Genomic DNA, 19,158 nt, shown 5'->3' on the forward strand with positions numbered 1-19,158 from the left:
GAGTTCCTCAGATGGAGCACTCCTGCAAATATCGTAAGCAATCTCGAGTCTCCTCCCTTTGTGTGCATTTGTCTATCCTAGGCACACATGCACACAGCTGCATGGACTAGGTATAAAAATACTACATCTTCGAGATCTTAGGGCTTATTCTTCTACTCTGCCTTGTGAATTAGACTTTCACCATGAACTGATTAAATAAATGACACACTGAAACATTTCAGATTTTCATTATTACATAATATTTCCTGAATTCCCATTAAACATCACACACTAATTTATGAAATAGTGCTGACATGAACATTTTCATTTAGAAAGAACTAAAACATCATAGATGCTCACCACAGGGCCGGGGATGCCCCGAAGACCCTCTGGACCCGGCTTCCCAGCAGGTCCCTGAGGACCAACTGGGCCAGTTTTCCCAGCAGGCCCTTCAGCACCTGCTTCTCCCTGTAAGAAAACACAATAGGCGCGCACGTGACTAACGCGGAAAGGCACCTGTCGCTTCGTTGGCAGTGCTCATCTGGACGCTGCGCCGCGTATGCACGCGCTGCGTGTACAATACCTGTCAAACCGCCTCACCTTGGCACCTTTTTCACCCTGCCGTCCCTCCGCGCCTGCAGCTCCCGGGGGTCCCTGGAAACATAAAATACTCAGGTTTCCTTCCCGCATTTACATAGTCACCTGTGACATACAAAACTTGACATTTCTAAATCTTGTCGCCAACTGATGTAGGAAAGAATCATTGATATTGCATAACATAATATTTAAAGTATCAAAGAGAAAGCTTTGAGCTAGAAATAAGATAGTATCATCCCCACGATATTTAAATTTTGTTCCTAATAATTACACCACATCCTTGATGTCTTCACTTAGGATATTTCCTAGAAACCTTTCAACTCAACACAACAGGGCTCTGGCTTTGACAATCCACCACAGTAAGAGCTACGCATCAGGATCCATAATACACCTATTCTAAGACCTGTAAAATTGGCAATTTTATTATAAAATAGTTACTGCATTTCCACTAGTTAATTGAATTTTTTTTATCACTTAACAGGCATTAAATTCAATGCGATGCTGGAATTTTCTGCACCGGTTCAGAGACAAGTCGGGAAAGTTTAAAAGAGAAATTTAATGGTCTCAAGAAAACGGCATTCATCTTCCCCCAGATGCTCGTTTCCATTTGTTTACTTCAATGTTGGCAATGAATTGTGCTCAGGATCACAGACTGAGGTGGAGGTGGGGGGCTGGGAGAGCGGCGGGGATGGTGCTGATGGGTGAGGGTGAGGGGAGGCCGGGGATGGCTCTCTCTCTCTCTCTCTCTCATGCGATAGTAACGTTCCAGCCGCGAGCACAGGCTGCTCTTTCATCTGGGCTTTTAAATCGACGTATAAAATGAAACGTCATCAAATTCAGAGACCCATGAACTCGTTTATCTCTGAGGTTCAATGAATATGCAGGGTTGGGTATGTCCTTAGTTACACAGCTGTGAGTACGCGAAACGCAGCTTCCTCATGTGCTAGAAATGTGCTGTCGTGGGGAGTACAAAAAATAAAATAATAAAATGAAACCCTAAGGAGTTTGGTAAATTTAGTTATGAGGACAGACCTCAAAATTAACAAATCCAATGCATCGTGAAAATATACAGAGGTGCAGTAAGTTGTACAAAATAGGTACATAGATCTAGTTTGGTAGCAGGAAAGTTTTCCCAGGACCCTACTCTCTGATCTGAATCTTGGCCTGGGTCAGATTTGCCCTCACTCATGCCTTACCTCTAACTATTCCCATCCATGCAGAAATATATGTGTACACATGCACACGCTACATGGTATACATGGGTATGTAAAGGGGAATAAAGCTTCCTCTACTTCTGTTCATTAATAGTGTCAGTTACTGTTTTAATTTTTTATTGTGAACTTCCCTTTGGCAATATAAGCTGGACTCTTTAAAATTTCATTTAATATGTGCTTTTTCAGGTAATCATGTTTAAATTATTTTAGTCAGCTCTAGAATTCCCCCCCCCCAATAAAATGCATTAACTTGGTTTTCAGACAGCCGCAATGACCTGAGTATTAGCATTCCACGGCTGATTGACGGCGTCTGCAGAATCTGCTAGTGCCTGCAGGAAGCACACCTTTCTCCTCGAGTGTGACCGGTGCTTGACGGGTGTCCATGTGCTACAGATGACCACGGGATTCCCCTACTTGTTCAATCACTGCTACGATGCTGAGTCTCCGTATCCCCGCCTCTCCCCACATTCCGATCAATATTCTATTAGGAAGGCTTGTTTGTAAGATTCACTCGTGGACAAAAGTGAGAATGCTTGTGAACACATTTCTTGTCCTTGCTACCTCGACACTGAGGTGTTACAGCAAAATCGTTCTTGGTCTACCTTTCGGGGTCCGCAGTGTGAAGAGACTAAGGGAAGGAGAAATGTTGATTTCCACAAAATAGGAACGAAGCTTATTTATGATTTCGTGTTCTAGTGGGCTGAAGGAAAACGGCCTTTCTATTCAAATCCCGTGTGTAGATACAGGTACGTTGGGCATGGACGGGGGGAAGCAGACGAGAGGAGGTCCTGGGGGACACTGCGTATGGACAGGTTATGAGAACAGTACAATGGGAAGATAAAGACCGTGAGGCCCATCTCCCAGTGTCTGCGGGAGCCAGTATTTTGAACACGTTCTGTGTATTCATATTTTGCTATATAGTCTTTTGTTAAGATCCTGCCATTGCTTCCAAATCAGAGAAGTTGGCCCGTGTCAAGCAATCTAACATTTTATGCTGATGGCTCCTGGGCGCATTCCATCCATCCTGCATCCAGGTTTCACAGTGTTTGTAAGTAGCCTGAACTGAGACATTTCATGTCGCTGGGATGCACCAGGAGCTGAAGCTCAGGGTCCCATCGGGGTCTCTTACAGCGGCCTACAGCATCTGCACCAGGCAGGCCCGGGCACAGAGACGGGGGAGCTGCTTCTCACTGTGACCGATTCAACCTGTCGGCTCAAGTGTGATCCATTCTAATAAGTATTCTGACAAATTTAAGACATCACCCCATTCTCTAGGACTTAGATTTTTCAGCATCAATCTAATGCGCCACCTACCGCTTACATATAGTATATGGATTGATACACATAGTTGGGTAATGTGTGGGTATTTCAAATGAAGAATTTTAAAAACTTACTCTTTTCCCAGGAGGACCTGGTGGGCCCGCCTCGCCAGAGGGGCCGGGAGGACCCTGTAAAATGGGAAAAATACATTTAAGCCATTGGGGATTGTTTTTCAGGCCACAGCAGTTTTCAAAATCAAGACTGAAACCACCCGTCTTTCTTCATTTCCCCACATCTCTCTCTCCTGGAAAAGCTCAGCCCTATTTCAGACACCTAACCTTCCTTTACATATCTGTGGTTAGAGCTGGCAAATTCATACTGCAAACTTCCTCATCACTGGGAGAAAGTCATAAAAAAATCTGTGTTCTGTTAAAAAGCACTGATTTTTATCTGACTGGAACCCGGCAGACATACTAACTATAGAATCATTCGGTTAATAACCTTCCTGTGCTACACTAGCACGTTCACGTCGAGGAGCAGGCACATGCTGGGCTATGACCCACAGTCCTATCTGCACCGAATGAGCCTGTATCTCTGACGGCAAATGTCCAGTGGGGATGGCTCTAGACACACAGCTAAGTTAGGGAGCAGTTTGGCTTTGGCTCCTACTCAAGTTAGGGCCCCCCCAAACAACCACAGTGGCCAGAGCCCACTACTGTGTCATCGCCAAACTGAACAGTATGTATATATATGTGCGTCATTTAGGCTGGCAGCTGGAGCCGTCCGCGCTCGCGGCAGGCTGAGGATCTGGCTTTCTTCATTCTACTCTTATTTGTGATTTTAAAATAATTTCTTATTAACACAAATGGACAGACAGCTGAATTTGATACAATCAGACAAAAGCATTAGTATCATGTGACTACATTTTTTTTTTTATTATGAAGGCTTTGCTTACAGTTCTTAAATCGCATTGAGTTAGAAACACGCCGTGTAAGTCTGACCTTTAACTGGAATTCAAATCTCACAGCTAATTCTTTCAGGAAAGTGATTCTTTCTGATTCTCTTAAATGCCTGGAGACTAGGTAAAGATAGAATGAAAGAGTGCGTGCTCCGTACCGGCTGACCGGGGTCTCCGTCTTCACCCTTGTCGCCGCCAACGCCATCTTGACCCTGTAACGGGACAGAAGATGAACCCGGTATTTCTCGCGACTGATTCACTTGCATCAGAGAAAAGGATACAATGCACTGTCTTAGTCCTTGAGATCAACCACTACCCGGGGGACAGTGAAAGTATTAGATTCTCTGTCATTCTTTAAGGGCTGTGGCATCTCTCTCTTCCCACACAGACCTGTGAAGTCGCCACCGCGTCACATTTAAACGGGCCTCTTAACACACGGAGCAGGGGATGTCAGACGGGAGCGGGCGCGGTGCGGCCGCGATGGGATCCGCGCTGTGGCGGAGGCTTAGGTGACAGACGGGCTGCCCGCCGCCCTGGCTCGGCGGCCGGGGTCTTCCCGGCACCAAGAGCCGAAGGTCCGGCCGCCAGTCGGGGCGCAGGCCCGGGCGGTGACTCCACGCCCACCGGGGCCGTGCGGGGGCAGCCCAGCCATGTTGACGTTTCTTTCTCATCGATGGTTCTCTCTCTCTCCCTCTCTAAAATCAATTAAAAAATATTTTTTAGAAAAGCAAAGGCCCTATACTTTTGCCGCTACTGAGGTAGTTTATACAACACAACAGTCTGGAAAAGGACCCCGGAGGAGCAGGTCTATAGCCTCCAGCTGCGTGCACCATGGCTGCCGTGACTGCGTTCACATTCTACTTATCTCCCTATTTGTGGGGCTCCGCTTAAGGGAATAAAATTTTTACTTCATTATCAGCGATAGAGACACTGGGAACATCCCCACCCCAATAATCCCTGTATTTTTCCATGGTACTCACCGCAGGGCCAGGTTCCCCGGGAGGACCGGGGTCTCCAGGAAAACCAACGGGACCCTAGAATGATGTTTGGAAAGGAAAGGAAATAAATGAAAAGTATTGTTTAGAAAGTCATGACAGCCCGGCGTTTAAGAGGCAAGAATCATGGTGTAACCACATGAGCGAGAACACGCCCCTTCCTCTGTTAGAAAGTTTACAGAGGAAGTCACCTGAGGCTGCTTATGACTCTATGGAATGACAAGAACCCAGTTTCCCCAGCCTTGGGTCAGAGCCTCATGACTTCTCATCTGTCTACAGAAAGCTCCAAAGTGGCAGTGACTTTGATGCCACTTTAAAGAGGACCGAGCCCACTCACCGGGTTGCCCTTGGGGCCATCGTCGCCGGGCGGTCCCTTGGCGCCGGGAGGCCCGGCGGCGCCGGGGGGACCCGCTTCTCCCTTCTCCCCTCTTTCCCCTTTGGGTCCCTGCGCAACAGGAGAGAGAGCATGGTTATGTTGCCAGCTGCAAGTCAGTTTCTTTTTCCTTTTTGCCCAGTTTCCAGCGGTTTGCATTTGTAGGCCACACGTTGCTCGAATTTTAGTTACTCGAGGAGGCTGGAGCTCTTCTAGCCTCGCCCCTTATGCACGGAAAGAACATGGACTGTGGGCCGCACGGCTCGGCATGTAAATCCTTCCTTTCCTGCTCCGGCTGGGTTCCTGGGTGTTCCGTTTCCTATGGTTCCTGCAGGAAACTGGACCACCTTTTATTACCACATGAGAAGGAATCCCAAAGGGGCATGTACTAGTGACCACCCAAGTGGCAGTAGCCAGTTTTTAGCTTTTGTAGAAGGAGCTGAAGAAGACGATCTAGGCCAGTCTCTCAAGGAGCTGCAGCCCTTCGGACCGGGGTGCTGTCTCCAAGGTTCTGGCTCTTCTTGCCTGAGCAGCCGATGCAGCCTTTGTATATCCGTGCAAATCAGTTTCTTCACCTGGGCATATTGCTCTAGATGACTCTTTCCTGCAGGGGCTGTCCTATGAATTGCAAGGGATATAACAGCACCCCCGGTCTCTACTAATTTAACTAGGTGCCAGCAGCTACCAGGCCTTCAACTGCGGCAACCAAAACTGTATCCAGGCATTTTCAAATGTTTCCCCCAGGCTCAAATTCACTCCCATTTAAACTAACCTAAATTAGAACAATACAGTCCTAACACAAATATCTCTTCTGATATAGCAATGTTGGTTTGTTTCTTTTGTGGACTACTCACCCAAAAATGTATACAAACAGCTCGAGTTTGACTGCTCTAACTCACGCAAATGTGATTTTTGCAATTTCTACGTTAATCAAAATATGAAAAATTATTTAATGAAAACGCCCTGCACTGGTGATTGTTCTTAATGGAAAGGACAGGCAACTGACTGAATTACAGCCAGGAAGTGAGTGCATGGTACAGATGCCCCAAGGGGCATTCCTGACACCCACGTGCATGAAAAGCCAGAGCTTACCCCTGTGCCGGCTTCCCCAGGGGGCCCCGGGTTTCCTGCTTCCCCAGGCTCGCCCTGTAAAGAAGAAATCGAATGAGCATCAGGACACAGAAATGATGTTTTACCCTTGTAATGCTGCCTTCAATGCTGACCATGACCTTTTAGACTAGCCCCGAAATCATTATGTTCTACTGAAAAACTTTAATAAGGCAAAGGAACTTCTCCTACCACTGACTTTCCTTTCTCAGGGGAGGAGACAGAACAGGAGAGGCCGATGCTACACTCTCATCCGTCAGGCACCAGCCAGAGCATCCACCCGGTTACCACCAGCCACGCTGAGCAGACAGCTGCCGGTCTCCTAACCCCGTGTGTGTTTGTGCTACATCAATATTCACACAATTAAGTTTATGGGTTCAGCAAGTTCAGGTGTTTTTGTACCAAAATGTGAATTCAGTTTATCTTTACTCTAACAAAGAAGCAAATCATTTGGTAGTATTTTTATACTCTTGTAAAATATATTTAATAGAGGCCTAAAGAACATAGAAACAGAATATATTTACAAGACACATAAAGGTGCATAGATACTAATTAAAACCGCTCCTTTTGAGAGTGTACCTGTCATAAATCTGGATGGTTATTTCCTACCTTAGCAGACTTCTAATAAACCTCGTGGACTGGTAGGTTTTAGTTATGAAAGTCTGTTACTAACTCTTTGGACTTAGAAATGCAGGTAAATAATGTCCTTTTCAATTAACCATCCAGGTGAAGTGACAAGTTAGTACATTCAGAGACCATGTTTATCCACTAGATTGGTGCTACCAGAAATTCTAAGGTGGAAATGTTTCTAAATGTTTAAAAAATGTGAGACCTGAATGTTCTTTAACTTTTAATTCTACTCTTTCAGATATTCCCATTGTTCACAAATTGGTCTGAAATGTATTATATTAAACAGAAACATAATTTGAGGGGAGAAGCTGTTTTGTATACACAATTCCTTAACTTGATGAAAATATGCACATATTTTAACTTCATGAATCATCAGCATGAGGGTGGAAAATACCGAGTACTTTCCAGGAATTTATCAGTACTGTTATTGCGTATAAATTATTTTCTTCTCAAGACAAGTAACAAATATTTCCACGTTTTTGTTTTTTTTTTTAAATAAATCTTACAAGTAATACTTATTTTAGTAATACTGCATTTATATTATTTACGGAGCTGTGAATCACTTGGCTATGTGAGTATGATGGGTCGATATATCAGTGATACTTTTCTGTCATTATCCACATCTTTAAAACAAGTCTTCAGTAGTCTGCCATTCACATCAACTGTAAAATGTGCGTGTCCAATGCTTTCTGTCTGGAACATTACTACACGTAGACGTGGCATTTAAAATAGTCGAACTCATACAAGCAAAGGGTGGGATGGTGGTCACCGGGCTGGGGAGAGGGGGCGCGGGGAGGTGTTGGTTAAAGGGTGCAGGATTTCGGACGCGCGAGATGAGCGAGTTCCTAAGATCTAATACGCAGCAGCGCGACCCGTTAACAGTGGCGTCCTGTAGCTGGAGGTTTGCTAAGCGGGTGGATCCTAAGTATTCGCCCCACACACGCAGAGATGACCGGGTGAGGCGATGACTGTGCTAGTTAGCTTGTTTCAGGAAGCACGCATGCATCGGAGCGTCAAGCTGTACGCCCGAAATAGGTGCCGTTTTACTGGTCGGTTACAGCCCCATAAAGCCGGGGGAGGACAGGAAGTCAGGCCCTGGCGGGCAGCTCGGTTGGTTAGAGCGTTGCCCCGACACACCAAGGCTTGGGGCTCCATCCCTGGTCGGGGAATCAACCAGTGAAGCCCTAAATAAGTGGAACGACAAATGGATCTCTCTCTTTTTCTCCCTTCCTCTCTCTCCCTAAAATAATTTTTTTTTAAAGTATACAAAGAAAAAAATACAGGGACTCTATGCCCACGCACAGAATGTTTTCCTGGGCACCACATTAACCCACGGTGAGATCACAGCAGCTGGAACTGGGGGGATAACTCCTATTTTAGTCACTGTGTACATTTTGTCTTAATTGTTGGCCACTATAAAGTTAAACTAGATTCTTAAGAATTATTTCCATTTTTTCAAATGAGGGACACAGTGGGTCATAAAGACATGGGCTTAAGTGTCAAAATTTAAAGATACGTTTTTACTACAAAACCTCGTCATCTTGAGAAGCAACACATCAGCGTTTGTTTGTCCAGAATACATTTGAAAATCTCCTTTCGTATATTAGAGCCAAGTATGCACAATATAAATGAACAGTTATTTAAGAAGAAATTAATATTATATAAATGTTAAAGGATATCCCATTTAAAACCTTTCGAACGGGAAGGGACAAAATTACAAGTAAAAAAAAAAAAATGTTACAAGACTATATTAGATGGGTGAAATCTGTATTTCTAGTCATTCTAGAAAATAGTAATTAATATGCAACAATATAATTACTTATGCAGCCGTTTGCCCCATTCCCTAACACACTTGCTTGGGTCGGAGCTCCCTTCGGCAGGCGCAGCAGTTACCCTGCGTCCTGACGTCATAACACGCATCGGATCGCAAGGCCCTGTGCTCATGAGGTCTCAGCCTCGAGGAAACCGGTCAAGTGCAAACCCCAGCTGTAGCGAATGTGCATTATATGGAAAGCAGGTTAAACCTAGTTAAGCAAAGTGCAGCGTGGCAAAAGGATACGCTTTTCTCCTTCCCCCTTTTTTCCATTGAATTAGTGACTGGAAATAAATTTTCCAGAATAGAAATGGGGGAGCATTCAGCCAGAGTCAAGGCTGATCTCAGACACCTGCCATCTCCAGCAAACTGCAATACCCCAGATGCTGAAGGAAAAATTAAAATCAGAGTTTCATTCCTATCTTGCTATCTGGCACACGGGAAAAAATCTTTCTGACAGGGAGAAAGATGAAAACTTTATTTCTTGGAGATGAACGTAGAGTCAGCTACGTTTTAATTGTAAGAAGTGGAATCGCCATCCTGACCGACTGAGTCTGTCTCTGGAGACCTGGAATTGGCTAGGTTACCAGACGGGCTTTGAGCAAATGGAGACGGTATGGGAAGGGACTTTGCGAAACTCCAGGCATCTGGCACCCATGTTTACCCAAGAATTACGCAGAAGAAGAGCCATAAAAGAAGCGACTGAAGTACTTACAACTGCTCCCACAGCACCCCAAAGCTTTACGGAACAGGGAGATGAGCTGAAAAGGCTATTAGATGGCTTAGAATGTGCTGCGTGGGCAAAACTAAAAGTGAGGCTGGATCTCACAGCTCACGTCAGCATCACAGCCAAGGGGCTGACGCAGGGGACAGGACAGCTGTGTCAATACAGCCACACCCTCGGGTGGCACTCTCTCCCACCACTGTTCCTGTGACAGCTGAACTCAGCAAAAAAGGATCTTTCAGTTCCATCCGCAGCTCACCTGCACCTTCCCAACACTAAGCTTCCAGTTTAAGAATATAAACAAAGAGTAGTCAATCTAAAAAACCAGACTGTTTACACAGTAACAGTCAGAGAATAACTTTAAAATGTTTCATATGTAGCAATTAAGAAACTATGGGAATAATCATACAGGCCTGGCCAGGTAGCTCAGTTGGTTAGAGCGTCGTCCCAATAGGCTATGGTTGCAGGTTCGATCCCCGGTCACGGCACATACAAGACTCAACCAATGATACATCAATAATCGGAACAACAAATCAGTGTCTCTCTCTCTTTCTCTCCCTTTTCCTCTCTCTCTCTAAAATGAATCGATAAAAATTTTTTAAAAAGAATAATCATATAGTGTGCATTACATTGAAAATACTAGTATACAGGTGTTGACCAGAAATCAACACCTAAATACTATATTCTAATCCTATTACATCACTTTCCTGAGGGTTAACTGTTTAATTAAAATAAATGAATTTAAGTACAAGATATAATATGTCAAAAATTTTGACCAAACAACAGAATTTTTACGATTAGGATGTCTATACTTCTGATATCATTTAAGCAATAACTAGAAAATTCAAGAAATTTCTATTATTTCCACTGTATAATATTTTATGGTGTGAAATTTCACCTTTGATGTTCAAAACTGGTAAATATTTTATTTTTTAAATAAAGCAGTACTGATGTCAATTTTTTGAAAATTCTATCAAGCAACGAGCATGAATGCATCAGTAACAAATCAGAGACTCACTCTGACATTTTCACACACAGGAGGAAGAGCGATTTTACGTGTAACACGTTCCTGAGGAAAGGAAGCTATTCTGAGCCCAGATGTTACTGCACATGCCAGCTATTCTGAAAAGGGCTAACGACAGGTCACAGTCTTAGCAAGGAAAACACAGTCCACATATGACTAAAATGAATGATGAATTCCTTTGTAGTTGGGAAGGTTTCCTTCTTCCCTTTGAAGTCAGTTATATCAGCCGATCTCTTGATGTCGTCTGGTTTCAGTGAAGGGTGTGATTAGAGACACTTACCCTAGTCAGACGGACAGGGGTTGGAGGAGATCTTGACTTAATCACTTTCTAATGACAAAACCTTGATGCAAATACTGATATTCTCCAAGTTTCAGCTTTCTTAGCTTAGAAGTGTGGACAATAATAATACCTGCATCACAGGGTGGCTGTGTTGATTAAAGGAAATACTCCCTGCACATCACTCTGCAGGACTTGGCAATCAAAACCGTGATATCGCAAAAATCATTTTGCCTTCAATTATTTAACTACTAGAGAGGATGAGTTGTGATTATATAACTATGTGTGAAACACTTAGAAAGACAGTCCTATTAGAAGCCCTTAAAATACTAGCAATAGTGTCAGTCCTCTATTCTTGCTGTTTCACACTCAGTCACTAAATCCCTACCTTTTCCCCAACGCCGCCAACTGAGCCAATGGATCCTGGAGGCCCTTGTGGTCCCTGCAGTAGAGGAAAAGGAGCACAGTTATCCTTATTATAATGACATGATAAATTCATGAATATTAATCCAGTTGTTCTCAAAGAAAGATAAACATTGTGCGAGAATATCCCAAGTCACTGGAAGGATGGGACAAAAATCATGTCCTTTACTGTGTCGTCCAATTTCCTGGACGACCAGTAATTTAATCATATTAGACTGGTTTTCACGTTCGCCAGAATTTTGAAGCTAAGGCTGGAGACTTTCCAGCCCTAGTCATGGCGGTTGGTTCACGGGACATAAATTCCATCTTTCTACCGCTGAACGTGTCCTATTTAGAGGATGATTTTGTGAATTTTTTTGGTGGATCAAAGTATGACTAGGAATGATGTGATCCACGCCCCAAACAGTAGACACCATCTCTCAACCTTGTTGATCCGGGGCAATGAAAGCCTGTGTAGTGCATCTGCTCCAGGCACGCGCTGGCCGGCCTGCCACGTTAAAAGCAGACATGACACAAGAGCAGGGAAGACAAGAATAAGTGACTGGTCTTCGTGAAAAGGTGCAGACGCAAGGAGCAGTCCCTCAAAGCCTACGCATTTGTTAACGGTAAAAGATAAATAGGCGTTACACTTCAAAATCCTATCCTGTTGGAACAGCGAGTCAGTCATTAAGCTCGGGGAGATCATTTGGACAATTGAGAGGGGACATTTTACCTGGGGAAAGGGACACGATATATTGCCACGCACATATCACCCTAACATATTGTGTAGCGTGAAAATCCAGAACGCAAGGCTTTTAGATAAAAGTCACTGACAATAGATGCGCACATAGAAGATGTTCGGAGTACAAAGCCGATCACAAACCATCTCCTGAAGCCGCTGTCAGAGATAAAGGTTACACCTGAGACGATTCAGTGACATTAAATAGTCGTTACATGCAAGGTTGCCTTAGCGTGTCAAACTGAACAAATGTGGTTACTATAATAAAGCTCATTTATTTCTCCCCAATCAATAGATATTGAATGTGAACTTTGTACCTATTTTATATTTGTGGCGATCAGTTCCCTAAAAAGCCTGTTTCTTTTCTTGTAAAATGAAGTGAAGTAGATGATCCCTAAGCTCTGAGCACTTAAACCTGAATAGCAGCATGATGACCCCCCCGTATTTCAGATTCAGCTGCCAGTCAATGTACCGACACCCACACACTTCAAAACAGTTAGCACCGAGTTCACAGTCCTTACATCAGCTCCGTTGGGACCTTGAGGACCTCTCGGGCCCGGAGGGCCAGGTGGACCCTGGAAGAGAAGAACATTCGGGTTTATGAGGACCCAACTCAAATGCATTTCTGATTTTTCATTTCCCAGTTAAGGAGACGGAATGAAGTTTCAGCCTGTGAAATCACAGTCGGTGAGCGTATCAGGGTTATGAGACGTTCTTGATGGATACAACACCCCGTGAGCAAGTGCTTTTTTACACATAGCAACAGGAAAATTAAAACTACAGGGAAACATTTGGATTAAAATTTTAAAAAGTCTTTTGCTACTACCTGGTATAATGACTTCATAATACAACCGGAAATATTTTATGCCAGAATATTCTAGAATGCTGGTGTGTAAAAGAAATATAAAGCTGGACCAAGAAAGGAGCCTGGGTAGCTCTAGAACACTTCATTCTGTGGAGTACTTTAAAATTTGTATAAATATTTTTGTCCGCTCCCGTGTTCCATATGCTGGAACTGGAATATGGTGAGCTATCTGGCTGTCTTTCTGAAACAGTGGCCCTCGCCTTGCGCATTAAAACTCCCCTGGACACTTCTTACACAACACGGATGGCCAGAGCCCGTGACCTCAGGCTTGTGATGAGTGGGGAGAGAATACCGGGCCATTAGTGTTTTCATAAAGGTCACCGCTTATGTTAACATCATGGTTGAAAAGCTTGTGTCCTGCTGGCTGTTACCGGAGGTGGGGGAGGGTGTACTGATATTCAGGGAACCACAGCAGCGCATCCAGGGGGAGGCCTGCTATCGTCTGACTGCCTGGAGTCTTAGTTACGGGATCAGCAGTGTTTACTACGTCCCCCGTTTTTATCGTGATGCTGAAAATCATTTCTTACTTAAAGAAAATAAAATCTAACGTTCACGTGTAAAGTTATCAAGCATGTATTTTTGAGGAAGTGAAAACCGAGATGATGTTTATTGGAAGCAAGGCACAATTAGGAAGTGCATTCATTACATTTCATTATTAATTTCAATTACCTTCCCTAATTGTTTCCTTACCCAATAGAGTGCTTAATAAACAAACCTATGTACTTCAGATTTTCAGCTGAACTATTAAGACTTAGAGCAGAAAGCCAGAATCAATCAATGGAAATTATGCCATCGCATTCTAATTAAGATAGAATCCCTTATTAAATCAAGATTTTCAAAATACAATTAATTTTGAATACGGTGCTAGCATTGGCTCATTACTCAAATCCTGGGTGACTACTGTCCTCGCTCCTCACGGAAGTCCAGAGCCAAGCACTCGTCAGTAACTGAAGCTCGGCAGGTCACATACCCCTCGGGACGCACACACAGAAACGACACAGTCTAACAGCACATCCACCCACGAAGGCCGCGCGCGGCGCTGTTCCAGGGGCGGCAGGAGAGCCCAGAGGCCCCGCGTGATGAGAGGGACGCGGGCCGCAGGTGCAACTGCGCAGAGGAAGGGAGGGCGTCCGTGTGGAGGTCTCGGCCTTTTAGCACTACTCTGTCCACACTGATGCCCCTAAGACAACCAGCACCACGCGCATCCGCGGCCTCCAGCCGGTACTTAGGCCTGAAATCTTACCATGGGACCAACGTCTCCGTTTTCACCTTTTTCGCCAGGGGGGCCAGGCAGACCCTAAGAAAATAAACCAGAAAAACAGTCAGAGTCACTCATTTATTTAAAAAGAAATGCTTGGCCAGTTTCTAATATAAAACCAAAACTTAAAAAGTTAAGTAAGGAATTAAAATTAACATGAAAATTAAGATTCAGAAACTAAGATGTCAAAATACGTACAATGCAAGTATTGACTACCTAGGATAAAATCTTATATCTAGACTTACAAGTAAAACGTATGCTTTTTATAATATCATAGTGTTTGAGTTTGGTTGCAAGAGCTCACAGAACAGGCTGTGCTCACATTTCACCTGGCTGTGTCTTTGTGGGAAAATTATTCTCCTTTCCCTTGACCTTTCTCACTAGTTCCCCCGCTCAGAATGGTTTATGTTTTTCCTCTTTCGTATCACAACACATTGTGCACACTTGAATCGTATGCAGCACTTAAAAACACAATTTTGCCACTCGGTTTTGTGCTTATAATCATGAGCTTTTAGGTGTTGATGGTTTTTTATCTCTAGCAATGAGCAGAGGGCCAGTCCAAATCTAGGATTTCAATAAAATGTTGACTTAATGAATGAATGATTGAATTCTGAGAAGATAAATCAACAGAAAAAGCTACATGGAATAAAGTATTTCTCATAACACTATGATAGTTAGAATTCTCAATTACCTCAAGTGTTTAATCAGAAAACAGAGCTAAATAAATTTGGTTATATAAACTAACAGACTATCATAAGACTATTCATATGATACTAATACTTTAAATATGAGTAGTATACAAGAAATAAAATACAAAAATGAATGTGCATAGTATAAATTTAACTGTAAAGTGTCTATAATAGGGAGGATGATGATTGAACAGAAATAGTAAAAGTGGTCATATTTTTCAGTCTAGTAGAATTATGGAGTGTTTTAATTTTAAATGTTTTCATTGTTATTATTTGCATGTATCTCATACACTCTATAAATATTTTATTTTTAAAGCGTGTGTGATAGTATCTCAGGTGTAATCTATTTAAGAAATAAAAAAACACCACGATGCAAAAGCTCTATACTCCTGCTGGTACTTTAGGAAATTATTTAGGGAGAACTTCATTGCAGTGGCTGCAAATTATTTGGCCACGATCCACAGTAATAACTACATTTTCCTCCTCCCTAAACATGCAGAGGCAGACTAGCTGGAGCACGAGCTTCAGAGGTCATACTTGCCCTTAATATATAGCGGACCTTTGGTATTTTTATTTATTTAACTTATCCTGTTGCATTTCATTTTCCATGCTGGTCACAACCCACTAAATTGTTTTGATGACCCTCTACTCCCACCTGACTCTCCGTTTGGAGAGAGGGCGCTTTACCAAGTATATTTATAAACTTTTTAAAAATTGGGCATAGATTCATTTTTATGAGGGAATCTTAAGTACTGATTTCTAATGGACAACATAACCAGGATTTCGTTTCTTTTTTATTGAATGTCAGATGGATGTCTGGGAAAACAGCCCATGACACGTACTTCCCAGACAGTTACCATCGTCTGCCGGCAGGTTCTAGAAATAAGAGAAGTTCCCGGGAGGAAGCAGCCAGGCCGTGTCTCAGGTTCCAGTCCCCTGGAAGGCCCCTGGGCGAGTGGCTAACGTGAGACTCCGAGAGACCGCCCCGGAGACTCGGGGTCATTTGGTGGAGCGTAAGTTCTTTAGCATGCGAGTAGGAATGAACACAGCTGAAATAAGTATTTCATTTTTAAGTCAGTTTTCCTCAGTAGTGTGCGTTGCAACTTAGACGTAACCCAGTTCTTCTCAACGCCACGCAAACGGACAGGCGCGTTCCCTGCATTTGCCCGGCTCCGGCCGCCCTTTCCTGGGGCGCGCCTGTTGGGGCCCCGCGGCGAATGGTGCGTAAATGTTAGCTCGGAGCTTCCTTTTATTCCGGAACAAGCCCGGCTCTGCATTAAGTCTTTTCTTTATGCACACGGTCATTCCCGATATTAATTCCATAGGAACCTCCTAATAGGAGAAACTTGAAACACGTATTTCTTTTTGATGAAGTTTGAGTTGATGGAGACAGAATGTTCTCCTTATTAAAATTAATAGAGACGTAATGAGTCAGATTCTCTTGCCGCAGGGAGCCAAACGTCCTAAATGACACCCAGTGTGACTCGGTTTTCATGGGTCCGAAGTTTCTCCGAGAGAGTAAGTTACACAGGGAGAGATTCTGTTCTAAGGTCTGTCAGTTTAAAATCATCTGCCACGTAAGCGATGAAATAAAGAAATGACTTTAGGCCAAGAATGTTCATTCCATATGTGTCCTCTGCATAGGCAAAGAGTAAACAACCAACTGGAAACCCAAGTCATTTAACCAGTACGTTATATCGTTATTATTTATGTCTATTATAATTGCTAATATCTGTGCTGCCGTGAAGACTCAATGAAAGAATGTAGATCAGTTATCAACATGTTAATTACATTAGCATCTTTACAGATTCCTGATTTAAAGAGGCAGCTATGGGGAAATATAATCAATTCCTTAGTGTATTGATTTCCTGAGTACCCTCATCAAACAACATATTTATTATGTTGTGGGAATGAAGATAATTTTTTATTGAATATTGTATAAATATAAACTATAAGGCATCTTCTTTAACCATGAGAACTAAATTCCGAAATTAAGCCCATACAGAATTCAGAGCAATCTGTTAAATGAAAAAGCGGAAAGTGAATGGTAACATCCCCATTGGCAATCTTATGTTTAATGCCTGGTTGTTGTTTTCAAGTGTGCGTGTTTCTCACACATGCTGATATGTAGTTCTTATGACTGCTTATTATTGTCTAATTAGTGTAAAAGAGTTAAACAGAAATAGGAAAATGAAGTCTTTGCATTTTCCAAGTTTAAAAGGAGTTATGTTGGCATTAAAATAAGAGCAGAAAATGCTAATACCATGTTCACCGGCAGACAGCCATTGAGTATTATACCAATAATAGTTGTGATAATATAATTAATTATATTGTTTACAATGTAATTTGTAAAATTATATATATAAGCTATTTGATATTAAAAATCAATATTCTGGGACCTGACTTGTGAAAATAAAGATAAAAAATTAAATTTATACAAATTCAATTTCTATTTACTTTTCTATAGCTTCACAAATTTTTAAGTACAGTGAATAGATGATTTAATTTGCACATTTCTAAAATTTTGAGTGTGGCATAACTAACATCCACATGGCACCCAAATATTATTTAAAACAAAATTTTATAATCTTCCAGAGGATCAGTAGGTGTAGAATTAGCAGGTGGAAAAGGAAAGCTGGCTGTTTCCAAAGTTTGTAGGAAGCTGTGAGTGTCAGGTGCAAGGAAGGAGAACAGCTCCGAGCAGGCACCCATTACACGGGGTTTGGCCTGAGAGTCCGGCTGAGGCACCTATCTGAAAATGTCTTAGCCTAAAAGGTTTTACAATAATACATTTCCTCTCCTGAATGTGCTCGATAAAGTACAAATCATAACTTTAAATGTTACTTTAAATCATCCATTTACTGTTCATTTTTTTATTTTACCCATTACTCTTTAACATTTGCTGCTGGTGTTTTTCTGTTGGTGGTTGTGATTGGCAGTTAGCTGTTTCTCAAAATGTTGCTAGTTTTTGCTAGCCACCTGAAATACTAATTTCCTGCTATGAGATCTGTGGGGGAAAAACAAAACAAAAAACACTGCTAACATCTTCCTTTTGAATATCAGACTTAAATAAGATTAATTTTTAAAACATGATGAGAATAAATAAAGCAGAGGTAATACCTAAGATGGGCTAAATAAACACCAGGAACAGAAACCGGCGCTGATACACTTCAGAAAAATGAATATTAATGGGTAAAAAGAAGCTGGGGTCCAGATACACATTCAAGAAAAAGTCCTTATGGTTAAACACGTACCAAAGCCCTGCTGTGTTTTACATGCGCCAGAAAACCTGGTGTGCGAAGGAGGTGGGAGTAACAGTCCACGAGGCGGACAGCCACTCACCTGAAGGCCGATGGGCCCCGGCGGTCCTGGGAAGCCTCTTGCCCCCTCATCCCCTTTCTGTCCAAACATCCCCTGCTGGCCTCTGGGACCTGGCTCACCGTCGCCTCCCTGGGGGACAGCAAGGAAAATGATCACAAACTGGAAAGTCACGATGCAGACACAAGTCGTCAGAAAAGTATGGCTGTTTCTAATTTAATCAGAGCTGGTCTGTATCCCAGTAAACGAGTAATAAGTAGATTAAATGTCCATTATCTGCTGCAAATATTCCGTTGTCTGTTTGGTTTGTAGTCTCTGTTTCTGGAGTATGGCTGATTTTTATTTTCTTATGTACCCAAGCGAAGGAAAAGTTTTGTAATAAGGGAAAAATACTGTTCAGAATTGGCTACAAATGCTTCTCAAATGGTTAGGGTCTATTTGAAGATGCAGTCGCAATGGTTTTTGTTTACGAAGATCAGCTTGGTTAGCTCTGTTAGATCATTTAAATTTCAGTCAATATGAAGCACGATATGAAATAGACTGGTTATGTGACAGTTCATAAATCTAACCAGGGACTGCATGGGTTTAGATCGGCGGAACAGAGAGGAATACTTACAGCAATTCCAGGGGCACCGACCGGGCCCTGAAGACCTGGGGGACCAGGAGGACCCTGTGGGGAGATAAAAATCAGTCATTTTGAAACGGAAGCCAGAAGAGCCTCAGCTGTATAGTGCGGGGCATTTGGCCGATCAAAATCTATTCTTTGTAATAAGAAGTCTTTCAATGTTGTGCAGTCACCCATTATTTATTTCAGTCCTCGAGACTCAGACATGCATAGTTGCAATCAATTTTAAATCGGCAGTTATTGAAAACACTCCTATCTGCAATGCTGGGGATATTTAAGAATGGATTTCTGTGCTAACATACATAGTAAAG

At 42.7% G+C, this 19,158-nt stretch overlaps 1 protein-coding gene across 5 annotated transcripts in view; it reads right to left on the reverse strand.

Moving 5' to 3' along the window:
- Positions 1–19,158, reverse strand: part of COL11A1 (collagen type XI alpha 1 chain) — a 131,049-nt gene that overhangs the window by 17,266 nt on the left and 94,625 nt on the right. For all 5 annotated transcript variants that reach the window (XM_081121700.1, XM_081121701.1, XM_081121702.1 and 2 more), the window contains 12 exons: positions 18,839–18,892; positions 18,247–18,354; positions 14,201–14,254; positions 12,614–12,667; positions 11,340–11,393; positions 6,469–6,522; positions 5,341–5,448; positions 4,989–5,042; positions 4,167–4,220; positions 3,185–3,238; positions 580–633; positions 340–447 (listed from right to left, as the gene is read on the reverse strand). In XM_081121700.1, the coding sequence (XP_080977826.1) occupies positions 340–447; positions 580–633; positions 3,185–3,238; positions 4,167–4,220; positions 4,989–5,042; positions 5,341–5,448; positions 6,469–6,522; positions 11,340–11,393; positions 12,614–12,667; positions 14,201–14,254; positions 18,247–18,354; positions 18,839–18,892 (810 nt within the window). The remainder of the gene's footprint in view (positions 1–339; positions 448–579; positions 634–3,184; positions 3,239–4,166; positions 4,221–4,988; positions 5,043–5,340; positions 5,449–6,468; positions 6,523–11,339; positions 11,394–12,613; positions 12,668–14,200; positions 14,255–18,246; positions 18,355–18,838; positions 18,893–19,158) is intronic.

This window comes from Miniopterus schreibersii (assembly GCF_964146895.1).
Source record: "Miniopterus schreibersii genome assembly, chromosome: 19".
Taxonomy (NCBI): Eukaryota; Metazoa; Chordata; class Mammalia; order Chiroptera; family Miniopteridae; genus Miniopterus; species Miniopterus schreibersii.